Below are 24,350 nucleotides of genomic sequence, written 5' to 3'. Positions count from 1 at the left end.
CAAAGCCCCACCTCTGACCTCTGACCCTCCCCCCCCCTTCCTCTAGGTGCCTCTGGAACTATGAAGAATGCTTGCTCCCGCCTAGTCTGGGAAGTGTCCTTCAGCATCCCAGTCCTGCTGGGCTGCCTGGCTTTCCACGTGACCCCCAGCAGGACGCCCATCTCTGGTCTGGGACAGCCGAGTGGCCATGGCTCCAAGAGGCTGTGTCCTCAACTAACCTGGAGGGCTGTGTGTGCTGGGACCACGTGGTCAGACCGACCCCCGGCCCTGGGTTTGGACTGCAGAGCCGCTGGGACCCAGGGAGAAGACAGCCCCCGGCGAGTGTGTGGAGAGAGCCTGGCCTGTCACCAGCTTACATGACCCTGGGCCAGTCCCTGACCCCCGCAGACCGCGGGGCCAGTGAGCCGGACTTTGCAGTGCAGCTGGCCGGGCAGGGCACCGCCGGCAGCTTTGAAGACCTGGCAGCTCCCGGACTGCGCAGACAAGCTGTCCAGGCCTCAGGGTGGCCCTTCAGGCTCTGAGGCTCCCTGGCGTGTGGGGACCACAGCCTTTCGGCTGGGCCTCTGGACTCGGCCTGGCAGAGCTGGGCAGCTGTCGCTGAGAACTTCCTAGCCTGGCGGGTCACTCTAGGGCACCTGTCTCTGTGGCTTTGGCTGGGCTTAGCCTGGGTCTCTCAGGTGGGGACCAGCCCAACAAGGAGTTGGTATCACCGGGGGTGAAGGCCCTGGTGGTTGCTACAAGCCACCTGTGCCCCAGGTCTGAGATCACTGGGGTTGCCTACCACACAGGGGTCCTTGAAGGCCCTGGAAAACCTGTTCAGTCTCCTGAGTCTTAAGAGGAGCCAGACCCACTCCTGCCCCACACTGGGCTTTCCAGGGGCAGGGCCCTGGGGGACTATTCCCAGATTCCCCAGGGCAGTGGCCAGGGCTCTGACAGCCAGAGGAAGCAGCCTTCCCCTCAGCTTCCTGACGCAGGGAGTAGCCTGGTGGGGGCTGATATCCCAGAACCATCTCCACCAACGTCAGCTGCTGCCGCTCACGTGCATTTCCATAGCCTTCTACTGCCCCAGCCGCTGGCCACCCCTGTGATCCTGTCTGCATCCCACCCTCATTGCCACATGCAAGGTGCAGCTGCCAAATGTCACCCGAGCCCTGGCCCCCAGCGTGCAGCTTCTCCCGTCCGTCTGCTCCACTCCCTCCCTGCACACGTGTGGGGCCTTGTGGCCAGGCGCCCCTCTGAGCCAGCCTAGACAATGCTCGCAGCCCTGTAGTTACTGGCTGGTGTGGCTTCAGTGGCGTGGAAGCTACTGGACAACCCACTCCCCGCCATGCTCTGGGGCACCCTGGGGGCCTGGAAAGGGGGTGGGATCCCCAAAGACCAGCCTGGCCTCTACCCCCACCCTGGCTCAGCTGGGGCCCCAGCAATGTTTTCTTGTTGTACAAGAACCAGGTCCAAGTGTTGCCTCCTCTTCCTTCCGGAAGCCAAACTGCTCCTTTATTTTTTAGAGCTGCTGATTGTGAATCTGAGTCTTAAGAGAAGCCAAATATATTCCTCTTGTAAATGAAGAAATAAACCTATTTAAATCATGTCTTGCTGGCTCTTGCAGGAAAGCAGAGTGGGGGGAGGGCACAAGGAGTGGTCATACCTATCTCCGCCAGCGTGGTGGCCAGGCCTGCACCGACCCCCCCGAACATAAGCCCTAAGGTGGCCCACACCGCCAGGAGCCAGGCCCCAGCCCCACACAATGCCCATGTGCTCTGGCTGAGACAGGACAGCCCAGGCCGTGCAGGGAAGGACCTCCCGCAGACCCTCCCCCAGTACCAGAAGCAGTGCCTCAGAGTGGCTGGTTTATTAAAATCCTGGTGAAAATATAGGAGTCTCTAGGGCTGATGGGGAGGGCTGAGGGGCAGGGCCGGCACTCAGGGCTTTGCCGCCTTCCTCAGCTGCGCCTTCTTTTTCTTGGCCCCACTCTGGAGAAGGCTGGGGCTCCTGTTGGCCAAAGACAACCGTGACTTTGCCTTTTTCCGCGGCAGCGCCGACTGTGGCGATTTGCCCGAGACCTCCTTTTGGGGCAGCTCCTTCTGATACTGCTTTTCAACAGCAGGTTCTGAGGGGGCCACAGGTGTGGCTCCGTTCACCTGGGACAGCTTCCGATTCCTCTTCTGTAGCTTTGGGGTCTTGGCTGGGGGCTGCAGAGCGGACTGTGGCGATTTGCCCGAGACCTCCTTTTGGGGCAGCTCCTTCTGATACTGCTTTTCAACAGCAGGTTCTGAGGGGGCCACAGGCGTGGCTCCGTTCACCCGGGACAGCTTCCGATTCCTCTTCTGTAGCTTTGGGGTCTTGGCCGGGGGCTGCAGAGCGGACTGTGGCGATTTGCCTGAGACCCCGTTTTGGGGCAGCTCCTTCTGATGCTTTCTGTCCATAGGCTCCATGGGGGCCACAGGCGTGGCTCCGTTCACCTGGGACAGCTTCCGATTCTTCTGTAGCTTCGGGGTCTTGGCCGGGGGCTCTGGGGACAGACTCTCGGCAGCAGGCGTCCCTTCTCCCTGGGCCTTGGCCTTCTTCCTTTTCCTCTTCTTGCCAGTGCTGGGGGGCTGGGGCTGGTCTCCGGCTGCAGGTTTGGCTGCCGCCTCCTGTGTGGTGCCCTCTGACTTGCGTTTCTTGCGCTTCTTGGTCTCTGGCAAGAACCCCTTTTTCTTCCGTTTCATGCTAACAGGGCTCTGTGTGGCACTGAGGACTTCCTTGGCATCCTTCTTCTCCGACTTGGGGCGCCTGGAAGTGAGCAACATAAGGAAGCACCCGGTGAGGCAGAGACAGAGTGTCCTCCATCTCTGTGGTCCATGGGACCCAAGCTGCCCACGTTGGACACGCCAACTCAGAATGCGTGCAGCGTGAGGGTCTCTCCAGCCCTCCCAACGTGTGTGGGCCATCCTCCCAGAACCTACGGGACTCCGAGGACCCTCATGGCCTGCCAGTAGATGTCGTAGAGGCGGCTGGCCCCAGCCACCTGCTCCTTCTGCCGCACCCTGTGCTGCAGGTACTGCTGTTTGCTCTGCAGCACGTCCCGCACGACGGTCAGGTCCACGGTCAGCTTCTACGGGAGGCGGGAAAGCTGTGGTTAGCGTAGAGATGGGAAGCAGGGCCTCTTGACAGCTCTTGGCCCTGTCTTCCCACCCTGGCCCACTTACTGCCTCTCCGGTGCCCCCCGTACCCTATTCTGTACCCTTAGCCACTCCTGCCTGTGAGGCACCAGTCTCACTTGCCTTAGGAAGAAAAGGAGCCCCAGGTGCCACCTTAGTTCCCTCTCCCTAGAGCCAGAAGCTCCCTCTCTCAGCCCTCCTCTGGTGGCACCGTGCAATGACGCCAGGGTGGCCATATCCCTGCCACAGCCTGGATGGGTTATGTGAAACACACTGGCTTCCAGAATACCCTTTCCTCCTGGCATTTCACTGCCACTCTGAGCTGCTTTTCAGGCCCCCGCTGTTCTGCAAGGCTCTGTCCCGGCCCCACCTGCTCCCTCCAGTACCCTCCGAAGCTTGCTCTGCGTGTGGGCCTTGGCCAGTGTCTGTGCTAGGAACCCCCAGACGCCTCCCTCGGGGCAAGATTGAGGGACCCAGACATTAAGCTACAGCTGCCCCTGCCCCATTCTGAAGGCCCCGGCCCACCTCTGCAGGCCTGGGAACCGGCTCCTTCCTGATGCTGCCCACCAGGAATCCTCACCTCCTTAGCTTTCTGACTGGAGCAAACACCAGCACAGCCTCTTACCCTGACCCTGGCCAGGCACAGGTGGGCACGCTCCCCTCCCAAGTCAAGCAACTGTGTCCACAGCTCTCTAAATACAGAAAGAGCCCGATTCCTCCCCTGACATCTAGAACCTTCCCCCTGTGGCCTCCAGCCATCCGGTGACCCCCCTTCCCAGCTCACCTCATGGTTAATAATCCGGAAGAGGACATTGAGCAGCTCCAAGGAGGACCGGCTCTTCAGCTGCTCCGACTTGCTCTGCGCCTCCCCCAGAGCCCGCAGGTTCTAAGGAGAAGGCGGCCAGGCTGAGCCACTCGAGCACTTCCCATATGACCAAGTGTCTCCCGAGGCTTAGTGTCTCGGTAATCTTCCCTCCTGAGAGAACCACCCCTGATGGGTGTGGAAGGGAAGCCCTGTGGCTGTTACCTCCGTGACCTTTGCCAGGATCTGGCAAGTCAGCTGCTCCCACTCGGGGTCCTCAAAGCACAATCTCAGCTCCCGCATGGGCAGGACCTTCTGGAGCAGCAGGCAGGCCTGGGCCTGGGGGGGAGAAGGGGGGAGTGGTCACCAGGAGCCTTGGCATGCTGGCCAAGGCTTAGGAAACCACAGGGGACCCCAAGAACTCTGGCAGCCTGCTAGGCACCTGCTGAGGCCAAGGCAACACTAGGCTGGGGGAAGGGTAGCTGCTGCTCTGGCTCCAACCTGCCTGGGTTGTCACTAGAGCTGCGGGCTCAGTAATCATCTGCTCCTGTCCCCTCTTCTCAGGGGGGTGGGGGAGCAAGACTCTCAGCTGGGTAGGGGTAGCAACCTGGATTGATAAGCTTTGCTCTCTTGCTACTCACTACTGTCTTCCTCCAGCCTCGTCTCCGTCCTCGCCCTGCCTTGTCTGCTAGGACCTGAGCGGGCAGCCAGAGTGTGAGCACTATGGAGTCGGGGGGCTCAGGCCACATGGGGAGTGGCAGAGGATGGGGACTTTACTCATCAGGGCACTCCTGGGCTCACAAATACCGGAAGTGAGTGGAGTGGGTAGTTCAGACAGGCCCCTACCTGATGGCGAGGCCGCGTCTGGCCCGTCACATGCTGGATCACCAGAGGGAGCAGGCTCTTACAGAGCATCTAGGGAGGGAATGGCAGGGCTATGAGATGGGGATTGGGGAGCAGGGCCCCGAGGGGTGGGCTGGCCCTATACTCACCGGGTGCCGGGAAAAGAGACTGAGGAACATGGGAATGGTGAGCGGGCTGTTGCGTTTGGTCAGGAAGGAGCTCAGTGCCGATGAGTAGATTGGAGTCACAATGTTCAAATCCAAGCAGCTGGCAGCCTGGGCCACCTAGAGAACACACTGGTTGATGCCAGAGAGAGGGATCCCTGGTATGGGAGCAGAGCCTGGGCTGCGCCAGGAGGCTGAAAGCTGGGCCCTTGAGAGGTCACGGCCTCAACTCCCCATCTGTGAACCAGGCAGACGGTCCCGCCTGCTGCCTGGAGTCTGCTCCTCTCCTGGCACTCACTGCCTGGGCCAAGCCTTCGGGGCCAGGGCCTGCTCACCTCGGGGCCCTTGGGCTTGGTGCCAGCTTTCTCCTTCTTCTGGGGCTTGCGGGTGTTGCCCTTCAAAACCCGGAGCAGGTAGAGGGAGGCGTTGAAGTAGTAGAGGGCGACGGAGGAGTCGGCCTGGTGAGCGGCCTGCTGCACCAGCCGCTCCACCTGGGTGGACACGGTCTCCACGCAGTTGTTCACGTCACGGCAGTAATGCCGGGAGCGGCACAGGTGGTGCCTGCAGGGAGGGAAGGGGCAAACTGGTTACAACACTCTCTTCCCACCCCTGCTCCCAAGCTAAGTCAACCCCCGAGAATTGGGAGCCCAAGCCCATTCTCCAGGCGGGGAATTGACACCTAGAGAGGAGAGGGATCTAAGGCGCAGCGGGAGGTCCAGGGCCAGCTGCAAGTCTGCTCCGGACTGGCTCCCCGGGCCATGGGCTGAACATCCCGACCGGGTCCACATCTCCTGTCTACACCTCTCCCTGTGGGCTTTCAGGTCTATGTGCTCAGAACCTGCATGGCCCCGCAGGGCTGGGAACACAGTAGGGACACCCTACTGGACACCCAGCAAGCCCAACGGTGCCCAAGCAGGCGGCCGGGAGGAGCGGAGGTGTGGCCTGAAGCAGGCCCGGGATGGGTTGGGGTGCACTGTCCGTCGCACTCTCCCCACCTGCACTAGTCTGTGTACTCGGCATCTCCTCCCTGGGCCTTCGTCTCCCAGCAGCCCTGCGCTCTGTAAGGCAGGCCAGCACCTGCCCCTGTCCCTCTGGCTTGGCTCCCTGTGCCAGTACAGCCCATGCTGCCGCCATTTCTTAAAGGGCAGGCCAGCCTTTGGTGAAAACGTCTGTGGCTCCTAACACAACTAGAGGTCCACAGGATGCTCACATCCCAGCTGCACCTGACCAGCTCCCCGCTGGACCTTCTGTCAGACCTGTGGCCGCAGGCATGAAGACTCTACGGCTCCCAGCACTGCTACGCTTCCCCAGGAGGCCGTCCCTCACCTTGAGACTGGGTTAGTGCTCCCACTGTCTCTTACCCACCACCCTGCCCCGCCTCCACAATTCCCGGATGTTACTGCCGAATCAGCAGTCTGGTTTTCCAACTGCAGGGACCCTGAGGGCTGGGGCTCCCTGAGGACCGCTGGTCTAGCGCAGAACAGCTCTGTGTGGGAGATGGATGGATGGATGGATGGATGGATGAATCAGCCTGTGTGTGGGAGGCTAGCAGTGAACCTTGAGAGTGGAGAGGGCCCCCTCTGGAAACTTGGCTCCTACCCTTTCTACCTGGGAAACCCCCAAGGCCTGGTGCTCCGAGAAGCGCTGGTTTGGGGGCCTGTTGGTCCCCCCCCCACCTGCCCGGGCTCACGTGAAGATGCGGGCCGTCTTGTGCAGGAGGTCCTGCTCCTGCTTGGTGCTGCTGGTGCGCATGCTGCGACGGATGATGTTCAGCAGCGGATCGAGCAGCTCCAGGACCAGGGGGTTCTCAGGCTGCTTAGTCACCAGCACCTCAATCAGGTCCAGGACCTGTGGCGGGGCGGGAGGGCTCAGTGTGGGAGGAGACTGGCTGGGCAGCGTCAGGGGCGCTCAGGCTGGTTCTCGGCTCACCCTGATCTGGAAGTCCCGCCGGAGTGCCTTCTCCTTCTGGAGCTTGTTCTTCTCGTCCCTCCGGGCCTGGATGCGCAGCTTCTGCTCAGCAAAGAGGCTCGAGAGGTTCTCGTCCAGCGCCATCATGGCCTCGTCCCCCAGCTCCTCATCGTCGTCATCGACTCCACCCTGAGCAACAGATGCCCAGTGAGCAGCCTGGCCTCCGGGCACATGCAGACAGACAGGGACGGGAGCCTCCGAGCTTCTGCTCACCAGCGCCTTCCCTGCCTGCAGCACCGCCATCAGCTGCTCCCGGAAGCCGGGGTCGACGTCCCCGTCCCGATCCTCCTCATCGCTCTCCTCCTCTTCGCTATCCTCGCTCTCGGAGTTTTTGTTGTCCTCGCTCTCGGAGCTCTTGTCCTGTGGGTGGTTGGTGTATAGCCCCCATTGCACACCACGTGCCTTCCCACCCCGCGCTGCCCCTTGTTGAAGTACCTCCTCGTTCTCCAGCTGCTTCTCGGAATCGTCCGTGACCACCACATTGTCGTCCTCGTCCTCGCTCTCCTCTGGGTTTAGCACCTGCAGGACATTCCCAGGTGCTGACCCCCTTTACCTCCTCAGACCACTGGGCCCTCGACTAACTTCCCTGGCCTTGCCCAGTCCAGACCAAAAGGTCAAAGCAGGAAAGTGAAGTCCAGGAGGTAAGGCTACACCTTCCACGCCCAACGGCAGCACCGCCTGGGTCAGGGCTGCACAGCAGCAGAGGGATGGGGCTCACACCCTCTGCAGGTCACAGTGAGGACCAGGGGCTGATATGGCAGCTCTGGTGCTGGGACAGCCACTTCCTGGGACCCATTTCCCCGAAGGCCCCCAACTTACATCCAGGATTAGCTGTAGGGCCTGTGGAGTCAGGTGGGCGCAGACGTGGCCAAACACGGTCCGGGCCACCTGGCGAATCAGTTGGCTGGGCTGGGCCAGGAGGGCCAGGAGGACCTCCACCAGCACCTCCACCCACGGCGGCTCCTGGGCTTCTGCAAGCAGGGAGCGGTCTGAGCCCGGGCAGGCAGTCAGCCCATCCTGGTCCCTGCTGTGCCCTGCCCACCCCCTTTGCTCTCCCCAGGGGCGATGACCTACTGGTGGCCTTGGAGCGGGTCCGGCGGGTCTTCTCCCCCAGGCTCTTCTTGATGCAGGTCTGGATGTCACCTAGGAGGTCGCAGCTCTCTGTGGGGGACTGTGGGGAGGGCAGAAATCAGGAGCCGAGCCCCATCCCCATTCCCAGGGGAGGGGCCGGTCAAGGGGAGCTGCTGCATCATCAGAGGCCAAGGACATGGCAGCTTGCCTTAGCCAGTCACCCTCACCAGCCAGGAGGACCCCAGCTGGACCCCAGAGAGACAGAGCTGGACAAGGGTGGCTGGACAGTCATAGGAAGCCAGCAGGCCCCATGCTTAAGGTTCCCAATTCTAGGTTGTTCCTCCTACTCATAGTTCAACATTACTACAAAGAAAAAACGGAAAATCATGAATTTTAACTAATGTAATTTAAACTCATTTAACCCCTCTTGTTGGGGACAAACCCAGACTCCAGCCACCCAACCTACAAGGGTGAGGGGGCTCTAGAAACAGCCCGTGTGATCCATGGCACCGGAAAGGCGGACTTCTCCCTCCCCATGCGGTGGGGTTTAATACTGGGGCCAGAGGTGACAGAACAGGCCAGAATAGAAGCCCAGCACTCTGGCCACCTTCGTCTCCGGCTCCCTGGCTGTGCAGGCACCTTTTCTTCTTTTTAAACCCTCACCCAAGGAGATGCTTTTATTGGTTTTAAAGAGGGAGACGAGGGGGAGCAGAAGGGGGAGGGAGTGAGGAGGGGAGAAGAGGGAGAGAGGGAGAGAGGGAGAGAGGGAGAGAGACAGAGAGAGAGAGAGAGAGAGAGAGAGAGAGAGAGAGAGAGAGAGGGAGGTGGAATGAGAATGAATGAATCAGATTTGTTGCCCCACATACACACACCCGACTGAGGATTGAACCACAGCATTTTGTGTATGGGATGACATGCCAATGGAGCCACTGGCCAGGGCTTGGATCCCCAGTGGGTGTGCAGAAGGCAGCCGATTGATATTTCTCACAACAATGTTTCTCTCTCCCTTTCCCTTCATCTTTCTCTCAAATCAATAAAACACATATTTTTTAAAAAGCTTAAAAAAAAAAAAGTACAACTACAAAACCATAATTGACACTAGCCTGAAAACTACAATAGTTGAACAGAAGTCCCAGAATTAAGGACATACACAGAAACCAGGCTGGTAGGAGGGGCAGAGACATGGAAGGGGCTGGCCCCACACGCATGCATTGTGGTTAAAAACTGGGAGGCAGATCTCGGCTGTGGAGACCTCCGCTGAGGTGTGACGGGTCCAGCACCACAATGGGCTCTCAGCCCAGGGTTCTGGTGCTGGGAAGAGAAGTCCCCATAACTTCTATGAAAACCAGCGGAGGTTGTGGCCCAATGAGACAGAGGGATGCTGGAGCCCCCAACAGCTCAAAAAGTGCCAGAGATATAGAGGGAGGAACTGAATTGTCTGGCTTAGGCCATTGTTCTTTTTCTGAGCCCTTCGCCTACAGAGCCGGCAGCAGGCAACATATCCCAGTCTCCATTATCCTAGCTTACACGGTTTGCCCAGGCCTGGTGATTCCCTGAGACCCTGCCTCATCCAACTTTGGGGCCCACTCAGTGCTTCCAGTGGCTTTTCCATACTGACAGCCTGTCTTGGCTCATGACGGGGACTTTCCTAAAATCTCACAAAAGCTCACAAACCCTAAACAAGTAGCCTCTGACCTCAGACCTCTTGCTAAGCAGCCCCAAGCCAGCACTAGTGGCAGCTTGCTCAGCGTGCAGCTTAGCCTCTCCCTGGCCCTCCAAGTGGCAACCATCTGCAGATCCCTTTGTAGCTCACACCAGGCAACCCTAGCAAAGCAAAGGCCACCAGCCTCTCCCAAGAGCACCACCCAACCACCTCCAAACGGCACACCCGAAGGGTGGTCTCAGCTGGCATCGGAGCCTGGCTACAGATTCCTACTCTGTGGGGCCAGTCCGCACACAACAGTTCCTCCACTTTAGTCATGGCCAGTCCTCACAGCCAATCAGCCAGAGGGTCAATCCCTCCTACTGCCAACAGCAATCAAAGCTCAACTACAACAGGAGGACACACACAGCCCACACAGGGGACACTCCGGGAGCACCTGGCTCAGGCAACCAGGGAGGCTAAGCCACTGGGCCCCAAAGGGTATCTACTACTTAAGGTCACACTACCAAGTCCAGGGAACACAGCAGCTCTACCTTATAGAAGCAAACACAGTGAGGCAGTCAAATCGAGGAGATAAAGAAACATGCCCTATATAAGTACAACCAATGGACATAAAATTCTGGGGAGGAAGGGTATGTATGGGAGGGAGGGTGGGGGGCAAAAAAAAAAAAAATCAATTAAAAAAAAAAAAAAAAGAAACATGCCCTAAATAAAAGAATAGAACAATAGCTCAGAAAAATAACTAAACAAAATGGAGACAAGCAACTACCAGATGCAGAGTTCAATGAACTCAATGAGAACTCTAACAAAGGGAAAGGAAAAGAAAGGAGACAGAAAACGTAAATAAGTTAGAAATGAAGAATATAATAACTGAAATGAAAAACACATTAGAGAGAATCAATAGTAGATTAGATGAAGCAGAGGACCAAATCAAAGAAGACAAACAACCAATCAGAACAGCAAAAAGAATAGAAAATAATGAGACAGTTTAAGGGTCCCCTGGAACCACATTAAGCAAACTAATATTTGCATCATGGAGGTACCAGAAAGAGAAGAGAGAGCAAGGAATTAAAAAGTATATTTGGAGAAATAATGACAGAAAACTCCTTAACCTGGCAAAGGAAATAGACATTTAAGCCCAGGAAATGGAGAGTCTGAACAAAATGAGTCAAGAGACCCACACCAAACACATCATAACTAAAATATCAAAGGTTGAAGACAAAGAGAGTCTTAAAAGCAGCAAGAGAAAAGCAGTTACTTACAAGAAAGAGACTATCAACTGAATTCTCAACATTTCTTTCCAGGCCAGAGGGACTGTCAAGAAACAGTGATGAAAAAGGCTAGAATTGAAGGACAGATAAAGAGCTTCCCAGACAAGAGAAAGCTAAAGGGGTTCCTCCTCACCAAACCAGTATTAGACATAGGTTGGCTGAATGGATAAGGAAATAGGACCCCTACATATGCTGTTTACAAGAGTCACTACAGATCGAGAGACATACAGACTGAAACTATAGGGATGGGGACAAACATTCCATGAAAATGAAAACAAACAAAAAGCCGGGGGAGCAATACTTACAGCACACAAAATAGACTCTAAAACAAAGGCTACAGGAGACCACTTCCATTTCTGGGTATTTATCTTAAGCAGCACAAAACACTAATGCAAAGAGACATATGCATCCATATGTTCATTGCTGCATTATTTTCTTTTTTTAAATTTTTATATTTTATTGATTTTGTACAGAGAAGAAGGGAGAGAGATAGTTAGAAACATCGATGAGAGAGAGTCATCGATCAGCTGCCTCTTGCACACCCCCTACTGGGGATATGCCCGCAACCAAGGTACATGCCCTTGACCGGAATCGAACCCGGGACCCTTCAGTCCCCAAGCCGACGCTCTATCCATTGAGCCAAACCGGTCTCGGCTCATTGCTGCATTATTTTCAATAGCTAAGATAAAGAAACCTAAGTGCTTATCAATAGATGATAAAGAGATGGTACATATATACAATGGAATATGACTTAGCCATAAAACAGAATGAAATCTTGCCATCTGCAGTAACAAGAATAAACCTAGAGGGTATTATGCTAAATGAAATAAGGCAGACAGAGAAAAACAAATACTGTATGACTTCACTTAGATGTGGAATCTAAAAAAATGAAAAAACAAACAAACTCAGGTACAGAAAACATTTTGAGGATTGTCAGGTGTGAGGGTGACTGGGAGGATGGGCGAAAAAGGGGCAGAAATTTAGCAGCACAAATCACTGGTTATAAGGAAGTAGTCATGGAAATATAAAGTACAAGCATGTGTATGGATATAGTCAGTACATTGTAGTAACTATGTATGGTGTCAGATGGGTTCTAGTGTTACTAAGGTGATCACTTTGTAAGTTACATAAATCTCTAATCGCTGTGCTTGTTGTACACCTGAAACTAATATTGTCTGTCAACTGAGAAATGAAGGTTCAGAGTTAAGAAATCACGAGGATCAAGTCAAAAGAGCTGCTGGCACTAAACTCCACCAGGACCAGCTGGTTCAACTCCCTACAAAGTTCAGCTGCCCAGAGCCTTTCCTGGCAAAGCCCTCAAGCTGCTCAGGAGGAAGCCTGAGGGCCAGACCCCAAGTCCGTAAGCCCCTCCTTTCCAGGCGCCGTACCTTGAAAAGGTGGATGCCCACCAGGAGCAGCAGGTGCTGAAAGGCGGTGGCCTTGGCCTTGGCCTCTGAGGAGCAAGCCTCCAGTTCCTCCAGAGTCTGCAACATCCTGGTGGGAGATGGGCATGCTCTCAGGTCACCTCTGTCATCTTCAGACCCGGAGCGTCCCACCCACGCCCTAAAAATCCCGCTCTCACTGGGTCCAGGCCTGGCGCTGCTGCGTAGTGAAGGGCGTCAGGGGGGACACATTGCGGCTATGGTTCAGCAGCATGTCAGCAAACTGTACCAGGCGATAGGTCCAGGGACGCTTGTTCTGGGTCTGCTCCGGAGCATGCTTAAAGTGTGCACTGAGGGTCTGCAGCAGGCTGGGGGAGGGCGGGGTCACCGGCTGGGTTAGTAAACATCGCCCCCCATCCCAGCCCCATACCCTGACCCACTGGAACTCACTGGGCTGATAGTTTCTCCCAGTTTAGAACTGGAGAAAGCAAGCACCCAAGGCCCCTTTCTAGCCCTGCTAGCCCACCCTTAGCTCCTCCTGAGCAGCCCAAGACCTACCTGAAGAAGGCACCGCTGACCACCTCTCGGGTCCGGGGCTCCACAGGGAAGGAGAACCGCTGCCCAGTTTCAGGGATCTGGGATGTGGGCTTCTTTGTTTCAAAGAACGAGTGGAAAAAGCAAAACCTGGGGAAGGTGGGAGATCAAGCCGTGTTGCCTGCTAGTGCCACCCAGTTTCACCAGGCCCTCCACAGATGGCACCCCGAAGGCCTGGAGGAAGAGGGAGCCAGCCACTCCAGAGAGGTAGACACTTCTCATCTGGGTCCAGCATCCCTCTCTTGGAACCAGAATCCACTCAAGGCTGTGTGGCCTCAACCAAGTCACACCATCGTTTCTGTAAACACGGGCTACCCCCTGGGACTGTAGTGAGAGCCGAACGAGCACCTGGCACAGGTGAGGCCAATGGTCAGGCCTCCCTGACCCTGTCGATGTGCAGAGGCTGCCATGGGACACTCGGAGCCCATGAGGCCCCTGCGGCCTTGCACCTCCTGGGTCCCTTCCTTTCACAGGCTCCCAAGGAATTTCTCCCAAACCCCTTCTGCCTAAGGGACAGGAGTGGCTTGCCTGCTCCCCAGTGGACAACCTGACCCCAACACTTCTGGCTCCAGGGGGGACCCAAACTAGGACTAGGCAAGAGGCCCAACTCTTTGGCCGCTCCCCCCACGGGGAGTTGGGTTTGAGCACATCTCACACCTGGCCACCTCCTCAATCAAGGCCTCCTCCTTCTCCAGGTGCAAGCTGTCCACGATGCTGACCAGGCGGAGGATGAGCCACTTCCGCAGCCGGAACACGGTTCGCTCAGGTCTGGAGGGCAGAAGCCAGATCACAGGAGCTATTCAGCGGTGGTAAAAATGGTACTCCTTTGCCCACTTTGGAGACGGGAACACCAAGACCTCTGCCCGCTTAACACCAGCGTGGGAACACATGTGAGCAAACTGAGGCCTTCTTTGAGATCTATGGCTCAGCTCCCCATCATTTTTTTCCTCCTTCCATGGAACCCCAATAGTGTACGAGGGAGAGTCCTGGTCTCTGGGCTCAGCAGGCCCAGGAAGCCCACTCCTGAGCCCGGGGCCCCTGCCTGCCCCCCGCTGGGCCCATTCACCCGTGGATCGAAGCATCCTGGGCTTTCTTCTGATTGTCGGTGCTGAAGTCCACCAAGGAGTCCAAGTTGGGCTGCAGAAACATGTCCTGCAGCCAGGCCACATAGCCCTTGAGGGCGGGGGCACTCAGGAGCCGCCCGATCCGCCAGAAGGTAGGCACCACGGGGAGGCCCTGATTGGTGATGGAAGAGAAGGCCACCACCACGGCCAGCTGCTTCTCAGGGTCATCTTGGCAGCCTTCCAGGAAGCTCTCAACGTACTTGTTCATCTCTGGAGCAAACTTGAACTGGCCCGGGAACTGCAAGAGTCAGGCACTGCATTGACTGACAGCCCTGCCAGCCTCTCCCACCACAGGGCACACCGAGGCCCAGCAAGTGCCCCTCCCTCGTACAGCCAGGATTAGTTGTCCTGTCTCCCCAACACTTGTCTGCCACCAACGCCTGCCTGTCTGGCTGCTCTGGCCTCCACAACTCTGGCCTGAGGCCCCTCCTTCCCATTTCTTTCTTTTTTTTTTTTTTTTTTTTTTAAATATATTTTATTGATTTTGTACAGAGAGGAAGGGAGAGAAATAGAGAGATAGAAACATCGATGAGAGAGAGTCATCGATCAGCTGCCTCTTGCACACCCCCCACTGGGGACATGCCCGCAGCCAAGGTACATGCCCCTGACCGGAATCGAACCCGGGTCCCTTCAGTCCCCAAGCCGACGCTCTATCCATTGAGCCAAACCGGTCTCGGCATCCTTCCCATTTCTTACTGGATTCGGACAGGCTGCTTTTTAGGCTGGAGGCAGGGCAGAGTCATGATTCAGTGTCCAGCCTGGGCCACCACAGACCTGGGTTCAAATCCCACTTCTGCCAGCTCCTAGCTGTGCCACTTGTTTTTGTGTGAAAGCTTGTTTGATCTTTGTAACAACCTTTTGTCATTTATAGATGAAGAAAATTACTAGGTACAAAAAGGCTTAGAAGTAATTTCTGGGGGCTCTGATTGTTACAACTGGGATGTGGACCAGGTTGACAGGGCCTCCCAGCCTGTGCCCTTCGCTGCTCTTTACCCCCGAATTCTAGCAGAGGCAGCTCTCGGAGCTGCTTGTGAGGGTGAAATGAGCTGGCGAGGAGCAAACCCAGCTATGCTTCCTGCTTTAAGGGAAAATCTTCACAACTCTGAGGAGGCACTGCTCCTCTCCTCTCAGAAGGGAGAGGCAGACACAGGGCTGGGGAGCAACCTGTGTGGGGTCACAGAGCAGTGAGTGGTGGAGCCAGGACTGGGACCGGTGGTCTGGTTCCCCATCCCATGTTCTTAACCATCACCTGACTCTCCTGTTGAGCGCTTGGCTCAGTTAAGAACAACACTGGGATGGATGGGGGTCTGGGCAGGCTGCTGGCTGTAATGCCTCTGCTGAGGGCAGAAGGGCCGACCTTGCCACAAGTCTGCTCAGAGGGGCAGAGGAAGGGGACACCCAGCTCCCAGGCTCCTTCCAAAAGCAGCTGTGCTTACCCATACCAGGCAGGACCAGGGGCAGGAAGACCCCTGCTGCTAGAGCAAAGAGCAGCCTGTATTCCAGAAGCTGACTGATCCCTGAGGTGGCCCGCCCCCCTTCTTAGCGGGAAGCCTGGCTGTATCTGGCAGCGTGGGCTCAGGGGTGGCACCCACCTTAGCAGTGACTATGTGCTCCCCATAATGTCGGATCGTGTCTCCTCGCATCACCAGCTGCAGCTGCTTCTTGGACAGCATGGGCAGGGATGCGCCCAGCAGGCGGAAGCACAGGTAGCTAAGGGTGCGCATGACAGAGCCTGGTCAGAGCCCTCAGTCCCCCAGGGTGGACTTCGGGACTGCCAACCCATCTCGGCCTAACCAACGGGAAAGAGGGGTCAAGAGCGGAGAAGCGCCACAGGCACCTGGCTGGCCAGAACTGCTTCTTCATTAGCCCTTGTTCCACAATTTCATTCCAGAACCACGGGAACTTGTTTTCCCGAAGAGCCAGGCGGAGCAGGTCCAGAGCCACAGCAGGCAGTTTGCGCTCCTTCTTCACAGAGTTGGCGGCCGTCTTCAGCACAGTCACCAGTCTGTGGAGGGCAGAGGGGACTCAGGTGGCATCCACCGAGCAGACAAGGGAAGCAGGGACACCCCAGGCCATACTGCAAATCCATGAATGGCAGCCCCTTGGCCCCAGGAACCCGCCCACCTCCCTCACACCTGGGGATGTTCTCATCCGACAATAGGTTGACCGGTCCCATGAGCTTCTCCAGATGCCTGGGCACCTTCTGCTGGGCCAGGAGGAAGATCTCCAGGTGCTCAGGGGAGCCAAGTATTGAATTCAAGTCGGGCTTGAGAACCTTCGGCAGGACCTCCTGCCACATGGCCTCTGGGACCTGGGATGGGGAGACAGGTTGAGGGAGGGTGGCTCCCTCGAGAGCCTTGGTACAGTGCAATCTTAGGTGTGGAAGCCACAATCCCCCCTGCTACGCATCAGAGGATATTTGTTAAAAAGCTCCCATTTCCAAGTCTCAGGAAGCTGTTTTTAAAATATATTTCTTTATTGTTTCAGAGAGGAAGGGAGAGGGAGAGAGAGAAATATCAATGATGAGAATCACTGAGTGGCTGCCTCCTGTATACCCCATACTGGGGATCAAGCCCATACAACCCAGGCATGTGCCCTTGGTCAGAATCGAACCCGGGACCCTTCAGTCTGCAGGCCGATGCTCTATCTACTGAGCCAAACGGGCTAGGGCAGGAAGCTGGGTTTTTAATAAGCACCCCACTGATGGCAACTGGTCAGGGGTCACCATTTTTATTATTCCTCTTTCGAGTTTTTTCAGGACTAGCCCATTTCTTTCTTTAAAAAAATAAATAAATAAAAAAATAAATAAATACACACACACACACATATATATATTGCTTTCTTACAGAGAGTAGGAGAAAGGATATAGAGTTAGAAACATCGATGAGAGAGAATCATCAATCAGCTGCCTCTTGCACACCCCCTATTGGGGATGTGCCCACAACCAAGGTACATGCCCTTGACGGGAATCGAACCTGGGACCTTTCAGTCCACAGGCCGACGCTCTATCCACTGAGCCAAATCGGTTTCCGTAGGACTAGCCCATTTCTTAGATAAAGAACCACAAGTGGAGAGCTAGGGTTCAAATTCAGATCCTCTGGTTCTGCAGCCAGAGCTGTGCAGAAAGCTGGGGCCCAGGATTTTGCTGTCCTTGCCCTTTCCCCTGTAGCACAAGGTCCCAGGTATTAGCCTATCTCCATTTTCCAAGTAGGGAAGTGGGGAGAGGGGTCCCCCCTGAGGGGCCAGTTTTGTTCCAAAACAGCAGCAATCATGTTTAAGTTATACTTGCAACATGCCAGGTGCCGTTCTAGTAACTACACTGTCCAATATGGCAGCCAATGGCTACAAGTGGCTACTCAGCACCTGGGATATGCTAATCTGAATAGAGACTTGCTCTAATTGCACAATATACACTGCTTTCAAAAACTTAGCATGACAAAAAGAATGTGAAGTACTTCTACAACTTTTTGTAGATTGTATTGATTGCATGTTGAAATAACACTAGGTTGTTATTTAAGCAACCTAATAGATGTATTGGGTCAGTGGTCAGCAAACTGCGGCTCGTGAGCCACAAGCGGCTCTTTGGCCCCTTGAGTGTGGCTCTTCCACAAAATATATGTGCGACTGAAACGTACAGTCCAATTGAAACTTCGTGGCCCATTCGCAGAAGTCGGTTTTCGGCTCTCAAGAGAAATTTCAATTGTTGTACTATTGATATTTGGTTCTGTTGACTAATGAGTTTGCAGACCACTGTATGAGGTTAATTAAGTATGCCATTAAGTATCCTAGTTTTTTTTTGTGTGTGTATGTGTTTTTTTTTAATATAGTTACTAAGTGTCAGTTACACATTTTTGTTATTTCTCCGTCAGTTAACATGTCTTCTATGGAGACAGAGTAGCACTACCCTAGGTCCCACACCCCATAAACCCGTACCTCAGACAGGATGTCCACCAGGGCCTTCTGGGGCTGCTCCTGCAAGTGGTTGTAGTACTGGGCCAGGACCTGCAGTAGCTTCACGGACTTCATCAGTGCCTCTGGGTCCTGGTGCCCACCAAAGGGTAGAGGGTATGATGTGCCACTGTCACCCAACACTCCCCAGCCAGTCCCCGTGATCCCGTTCCCCCAAAGCTTTTACCTTCACCAGCCGGCCCGACTGAAAGAGGGCTAGCACCCCAAACAGGTTTGCAAAAAGAGCAGGTCTCTTCATCACCTACAAAAGGATTCAGGCATGGGTGAGAAGGCCCCAAGTATCCCCCCACCCAGGGCTGCTGACCTCCCTGGGAACACTCACTCTCACCTTCTTAACTGTCTGCAGGTCATGTTTCTCTTGTATCTGCTGCAGGATGCTGCACAAAGGGATGTCTTCGAAAGACTGTAACAACTGCCAGGGGTTGTGTGGCAGGAGGAAGGGCTCAGAGGGGTGGCCCAGCCACATCCCAACAGATCTCAACCTCCCCCTGCTTATCCCCACTCGAACCCTAAGGATGCCTCTGAAGCTACCCACCAATCGTGGAATCTGCGGCCGGAGTGGAGCTGAATCTCGCCTCCCTGCCCCATGCCTACCCAGGTTGGATAAAGTACCTCCTTTGGCTACTTTCTCAGACACTCTATCCCCACAGCCTGCTCGGAGCTCCCCTCAGGCTGATCCTATAGGAATGATCTTTATTGTGCTTCCAGCTCTTTAAGTTCCTCAGAATTAGTCCGCCTATAATCTGCTCAGTGGCACTTGGGATTAGAGGGTCCTAGACATTGCAGAGCTAAGTGAACCCACTCCAAAACTTACTGCCCACAGTCAAATGCACCTCAGAAGTCGGTCAATCCATGTACCAAAAAGAAAACTGCTCAACCACCTGTCAGGGCTTCTCTGCAGACACTTTCTCCACCTCCACGTGGGGACGCCTCCCATCAGCTCAGATGTCACCTCCCCCAACTTCTCCCTCCGAAGACCAATGACTGACTCCTTCCCTGCAACTGAGACATCTGCCCTCCTCACTCCCCACCACGGCTGGTCCCCTTCCACGAGCCCCCATCTCACCTGGGCCAAGGCCAGACTGTAGCAGGGCCGCGCGGTTTCTCGCCCCATTCCGAGCCCAGCGATCAGGCGCTTCTGGGCGTACTTCATCTCGGACCCCTGCGGAACCAGCGCATTCCCGGGTCGACCGCTCCCAAGAGTCGCCCCGCGCCCGCCTCCCCCTTCCCTCCTCCGCCCTTCGGCCCGCGCTCACCTGGGCGTCTAGGTTCGCGAACACGTGCCCCCCCCCCCCAAACCCCCTCTGCTGAGAGCCTCGCAGCCCTGTCCCGGGCCCCGTCGCCATACCTCCGGTCTCGCGCGCAGATACTCCAGCAACTTCTCCGTGGCCTCAAGCCGCGTCTCCTGTTGCGGCTTCGCAATGTCCCAGAAGAAGTCCAGGAACTCGCGGCTGTGCTGCAGCAGGCCCTGGCGGTCGACAGGCCGAGCGCCGCCCTTCGCCGCCTCTCCGGGAGCCATAGCCGCGGCCCTGTCCCGCTTCTCCATCTCCAACGCCACCATGCTCCGCGAACACGTGGGCTCCGGGGCAGCCTCTTCCGGGTCAGGTCGCGGCGCGTGCGCTCTGGGTTGTGTCATCTGGGGAAGGCGGAGCCGGGCGGGGGGGCGGAGCCCGGATGAGGTAGGCGTGGCCGGGGAATCTGGGCGGGGCCAGGGATCTGGGCGGGGCCGTCAGGCCCTCTCGCTCTCACACCAGGAGGTGATGAGTTTGAATTTTATTCCGAGTGTGATGGTTTGTTGGAGGGCTTTATGGAGGAGCAAGTCTTGATTTTGTTTATACTTTAAAAAAGATTATACTGCAGCTGTATGGGGAGGTGGGGGAGTGAAGAGGTAGAAGCAGAAAGAGCAGACAATGGTGGATTGGGTCAAGGTAGTATGAGAACAAGTCAGAGTCCAGCTAATTTGGAACTGGTAGTGGGTGATGGATGTGGGGTGGAGTGGTGGGGGTAGGAAAGAGATGGATGCCAGATTTAGGGCTAACATGAGTGGGTAGATTGTGCTACCATTTACTGAGCAGGGGAAGAATTTTCTTTCTAAGCAGGGGTGGGAGGCAGATTGAGGTGGTAGGTCAAGAGTTCTATTACATCAGAGGTGACTTTTACATTGTGTATATATATGGAGGTGCTACTGGTCACCCTGTTTGTTGACTTGAGAAACTGTCTTTTTTTTTTTTTTTTTTTTTTTGAGAAGCTGTCTTTGGAAGGTGTAGTCCAGAGAGACCCCATCCCTGAGGGAGGTGGGGTGGTCAGGACCCACCCTGGCATTTAAATGTCATACACCCAGCTTTTTGTACCCAGGCCCTGGGGAACCTCCTACTCACCCTCTCAACCTCTTCCTCGCTCTGCTGTCTGTTTTAGGAAGTGAGATGAAGAGGTTTACCTTTGTACATATGGCGCCCTAGGAGACAGGAGGTGAGCAGAGCAGGGGGAGCTGAAAGACATCAGCCCAGGCTCTGCCTCTCTGGGTGGGGTGCTTCTGGGGGAAGCCCTGACACAGGTACCTCAAAAACTTATGGGAAACTAACCATAAGAAGCAGGAATGGCACATGGCATCCATAGGACTTGATGTTTATTTTGTTTCCAGCCTCATTGAGGGACATCAGCAGAGGATGGCCTGAAGGAGAGGATGGAGATGCCAGCAGTACCCCCGGCTCTGCCTGCCTTGCCCAGGAGGCCCAGAGCCTAGGCAGGTGCTTGGCATTCTTCCATCTTTCCTTCCCAGAGCTGGACCCCAACTCAGGGCTGGCCCCAGGCCCTGGTGCTCTTTTCTTGTTCTCCTCGGTTCCCTTAGCTGAGAAGAGCCAGTCCCAGTAACGGACCAGGCCAGCGTTTGAGGGCTTGAGCCAGCGGTGAGCACATACTCCATGCATACTCTGTACACTCCATCTGTCCTGCCCCCTTAGAAGCCCTGGAAGGGGCAGCAGCCACTGGGTACACTGGAGACGTGGGCGTGCTCTGCATGGGCTGCCACCTGGAGCATGGTCCCTTGGCCACAGACCCCGGAGCGCTCTGTTGGTCCTTGCTGGTGCTGGTGCTGGTGCTGGTGCTGGTGCTGGTGCTGGGCCTGGGTTTGGGACCCAGCCAGGTGGCTGAGCAGGGCGTGACTTGTGACTCTGGCTACGGCGGGGGTCCCTGAAGCCACCAGCCCCAACACATCATCCTCTGTGCCATCTGGGCTGCCACGAAGAATGAGGGGGCAGGCCCAGGTACTAGTTGCGGACTTGTCCACCAGGTTGCTGAGTAGAACCCCAGTGCTTGGGGACAGGCGTCCGGAGCTGAAGGAGCTGTTGAGTGAGGAGATGAGAAGGAGCACAGAGCCGCTGCTGTCCACGGTGGCCAGGACGCTGCTCACGGGGGTATCGTTAGCATGTAGGGGTGGTGGGCAGGGCTCAGGGCTGGGTCCTCCGGGCTGCAGGGCTGCCTTCAGCAATGCCAGCAGCTCTGGGCCAGCTGAGGGGCTGGGTGTGGTGAACAGGATACCCTGGGCTGAAGGGAGTTGCAGTGCTGGCTCCAAGGTGGGCATAGGCTCAGCTGAAGGTGCCTCCAGCCCCAGGTCTTTGGCCAGCAGACTCAGTAGAGCATCCTCAGCAAAGTCTGCTGCCCTGCGTAGCACGGCTGCCAGTTTTGGGTTGGTGGCACGGGCCCCTGATCCCAGGGGGGTCCCGTCAGTGTGGCAAAGTAGTGGACAGAGGCCCTCTGTGCCCTGGGCTGCCAGGGCCCTGGCCAGGGGTGTGTCCACCAGGAAACCCTCTTGAGCCAGTGTGGTGGGGCCCACCAGCAGCCGTGGCCAGGGCAGGCGGCCGAAGCGTGTGTGCAGCAAGCGCAGGGTAGGCAGAGCCGAGGGCAGCCCCAGGCCGGGGGCCAGGGCCTGGGCTGGGCCTGATGTCAGGGCAGTTGAATTGCCTGAGGAGCTATTGTGGAAGAGGCCCCAAAACATGGCACCTGGGGAAGACAAAGGGGTCACACGGGGTCAGCGCCACTCAGTCGCCCCAGTGAAGGGCTATACTGACTTGACCTGGAGACCCACCTGGGGTCATGGTCACACAGACCTAGAATCAAAAGTCCCAGCCTAGGGTTGGTTGGCCAAGTCCTAGTCCTGCTCACTAACCAGCTGTGAGGCCAGGGCCACTGCCTGCCGGGGTGTCCGGGGCACCGATTGGGCCCAGGGTTGGGATCACTGGGGTTGTGGGTCACTGACCTAGCCCTGTGGCGTGAGGATGCACTACTGCCAGGCACAAAGCTGCTCCAACTCCGGCGTCCACGACGTTGCCCCCCGCAACGAGCAGCTCTTGGCCCAGGTCCGAGCACGGGGCTGCAGCAAGGAAGGGACGGTCATGGGAAGGGGCCGGGTGATCCTGGCCCTTCCCCTCCCCGAGCTGCTCTCCTCACTGACCTGCAGGGCTGATGATGGCGCCGTGGTGGTACACGCCAGGGCGGTGGGAGTGCCCGCCGGGGGGAGGGGCCCCGGAGCCCGAGGTTCCGGTAGAGCTAGCCCTGCTGTGGAGTTGCCACGCGGCCAGGGAGAAGCCAACGGCCAGCAGCAGCAGGGCGGCCACTAGCTGAGCCCAGGCCCCGGGCCGAGCACCGACTTTCTTCCTGCAGAGAGGTTGTCCTGAGCCAGGGCTGAGACCGCAGCCTCCCGGGGCCCCAAGAAGACCCAGGGAATGTTTCCCCCAAAATTGACCTTGCTTGCAAGAGGAGTGTAAGTTTGCCAAGGAGCCAAAACCGGTTTGGTTTAGTGGATAGAGCGTCTGGCCTGCGGACTGAAGGGTCCCAGGTTCGATTCCGGTCAAGGGCATGTACCTTGGTTGCGGCACATCCCCAGTAGGAGGTGTGTAAGAGGCAGCTGATCGCTGTTTCTAACTCTCTATCCCTCTCTCTTCCTCTCTGTAAAAAATCAATAAAATATATTTTTAAAAAAGTTTGCCAAGGAGAAGGGCTGGACAAAAACATGAAGACTGGGGAAACCGAGGACAGTGGGGGCGGGGGTCCCGGAGAGGAGGCTGGAGAGGCAGGGTGGAGCCGGTGAGGACTGCCTGACAGGAGCTTGGCAGGCGGAAGAGCGGGCCCTGCCAGGTGCAGCCAGGCCCCAACCTGCTCAGCAGGTGCCTCCTGCACCAGGGGGTGGGATGGGGAACCTCTGACAGAGCAGCCGGCAGGGCTGGCTTGGTACAAACGTCCCTTCAGACGCACAGACTGCGAATCGACTGGTTCAGGCCAGTCTCTGGGGCTGCAGCAAGGGTTCCTCCCAGTCAACCAGAAAGTTCCTGGAGCGGAGCCAAGCAGCAGGGGCCCAGGAGGGAGGGACACGACGGGCCTCAGTCCGGAGCTGCCAGGTGCCCAGACCCCTCCCTGACTCACCCAGAGGAGTCCCGGGGCGCCCAGGGGCCCGGAACGAGCAGCTCCGCTATCTCCTCCTCTTCGTCCCCGGACTCCCAGCTCTGCTCCCAGAGCAGCAGCTTCCGATAGAGCACGGGCTCCGCTGTGGCTTCCATGGCCCCGGAGCCCGGCCCGGCCGCCTGCCTGCCAGCCTTCCCAGCTGAGTCTCCGCAGGCCCTGCCCCAGCCGGGCCCGTGGGAGGTGGAGGCAGCCTTGGGGAAGGGTGGCGTGGAATCTAGAACAGGTCTGGGCAGGTCACCGGCCAGGGAGGCTGCCTGTCCCAGTAGGGCACAGGGCCCTAGGGGCTCACAGGGCAGGGGACTCTGCGGCAGGTGGAGGGATGCCACTCAAGGAGGTAGGAGGAGCCCAGCCCTTGGGCCACAGCCATAGGCCCTGAGATCCAGGATGCGTGCTGGCTCCTGTTCAGGGGATGCAGCCCCGGAACCCCCAGGCCTGTTCAGAATGCTAATTCAGGGCATGGAGCTTGGATTGGGACTGCAGTTACAGTGTTGCTTGGATCGGGGCTCAGCACTTGACTAGGTTCTAAGTGGAGGGAGGTTCTAAATGGCTGGGTTCAAGGCTCAGCCTGAGGTTCCTCTAGGACAGCGGTCAGCAAACTCATTAGTCAACAGAGCCAAATATCAACAGTACGATTGAAATTGCTTTTGAAAGCCAAATTTTTTAAACTTAAACTATATAGCTAGGTACATTGTTATTAACTTAATTAGGGTCTTCCTAAGCTGGCCTTTGCTAAAAACTCAAGGGGCCAAAGAGTCGCCTCTGGCTCGAGAGGCAGCAGTTTGCTGACCACTGCTCTAGGCTCTGGGGAGCAACTGGAGGTAGAGAAACAGTCATGTGGCTCTTGGCCAGCAGGTGGCGATACAGCCCCCCCCTCCCTCAGGGAGCTACAGCCTGGAAACCAG

The 24,350-nt window shown here is 56.7% G+C and overlaps 3 protein-coding genes across 15 annotated transcripts in view; 1 reads left to right on the top strand and 2 right to left on the bottom strand.

Annotated features, from left to right (window-relative positions):
* SPNS2 (sphingolipid transporter 2) overlaps positions 1 to 1,588 on the top strand; it is a 39,119-nt gene extending 37,531 nt beyond the window's left edge. For 3 of the 6 annotated variants that reach the window (XM_045586664.1, XM_036452340.2, XM_036452342.2), the window contains one exon: positions 47 to 1,588. In XM_045586664.1, coding sequence (XP_045442620.1) covers positions 47 to 521 — 475 coding nt within the window. In that variant the 3' untranslated portion in view covers positions 522 to 1,588. The remainder of the gene's footprint in view (positions 1 to 46) is intronic. The other 3 variants (XR_004990451.2, XR_004990450.2, XM_036452343.2) reach the window with 2 other exon arrangements.
* A 246-nt stretch (positions 1,589 to 1,834) lies between these two features.
* MYBBP1A (MYB binding protein 1a) lies at positions 1,835 to 19,616 on the bottom strand. 5 transcript variants are annotated; one of them, XM_045586662.1, is made up of 27 exons: positions 19,340 to 19,616; positions 19,058 to 19,153; positions 18,320 to 18,403; positions 18,158 to 18,232; positions 17,956 to 18,063; positions 16,158 to 16,333; positions 15,860 to 16,027; positions 15,615 to 15,732; positions 13,965 to 14,260; positions 13,556 to 13,666; positions 12,863 to 12,988; positions 12,505 to 12,672; positions 12,311 to 12,416; positions 7,992 to 8,088; positions 7,737 to 7,906; positions 7,353 to 7,436; positions 7,131 to 7,277; positions 6,879 to 7,046; positions 6,640 to 6,797; positions 5,285 to 5,510; positions 4,935 to 5,069; positions 4,789 to 4,857; positions 4,168 to 4,281; positions 3,925 to 4,026; positions 2,946 to 3,094; positions 2,223 to 2,772; positions 1,835 to 2,060 (listed from the first exon to the last, which is right to left on the bottom strand). In XM_045586662.1, exons 1-27 carry the CDS (start codon positions 19,550 to 19,552, stop codon positions 1,920 to 1,922), a joined length of 4,155 nt encoding a protein of 1,384 aa, XP_045442618.1. In that variant the 5' UTR covers positions 19,553 to 19,616; the 3' UTR covers positions 1,835 to 1,919. The 5 variants fall into 5 exon arrangements, with proteins under 5 accessions (XP_045442618.1, XP_045442617.1, XP_045442615.1 ...); XM_045586661.1 differs by having other exon boundaries at positions 1,835 to 2,353; positions 2,510 to 2,772; positions 19,340 to 19,614; XM_045586659.1 differs by having other exon boundaries at positions 1,835 to 2,772; positions 19,340 to 19,614.
* Positions 19,617 to 20,599: 983 nt separating this feature from the next.
* On the bottom strand, positions 20,600 to 24,005 carry GGT6 (gamma-glutamyltransferase 6). 4 transcript variants are annotated; one of them, XM_036452352.2, is made up of 4 exons: positions 23,410 to 23,997; positions 22,442 to 22,644; positions 22,247 to 22,360; positions 20,600 to 21,990 (listed from the first exon to the last, which is right to left on the bottom strand). In XM_036452352.2, the coding sequence occupies exons 1-4, from the start codon at positions 23,541 to 23,543 to the stop codon at positions 20,948 to 20,950; spliced, it is 1,494 nt and encodes a 497-aa protein (XP_036308245.1). In that variant the 5' UTR covers positions 23,544 to 23,997; the 3' UTR covers positions 20,600 to 20,947. The 4 variants fall into 4 exon arrangements, with proteins under 4 accessions (XP_036308245.1, XP_036308247.1, XP_045442621.1 ...); XM_036452354.2 differs by lacking the exon at positions 22,247 to 22,360 and having other exon boundaries at positions 23,410 to 24,005; XM_045586665.1 differs by lacking the exon at positions 23,410 to 23,997 and having other exon boundaries at positions 22,442 to 22,856.
* Between the last annotated feature and the right edge of the window lie 345 nt (positions 24,006 to 24,350).

The sequence above is a fragment of the Pipistrellus kuhlii genome, unplaced genomic scaffold (assembly GCF_014108245.1).
Source record: "Pipistrellus kuhlii isolate mPipKuh1 unplaced genomic scaffold, mPipKuh1.p scaffold_m20_p_23, whole genome shotgun sequence".
Lineage (NCBI taxonomy): Eukaryota > Metazoa > Chordata > Mammalia > Chiroptera > Vespertilionidae > Pipistrellus > Pipistrellus kuhlii.
This window is presented reverse-complemented; position numbering and strand designations above follow the sequence as displayed.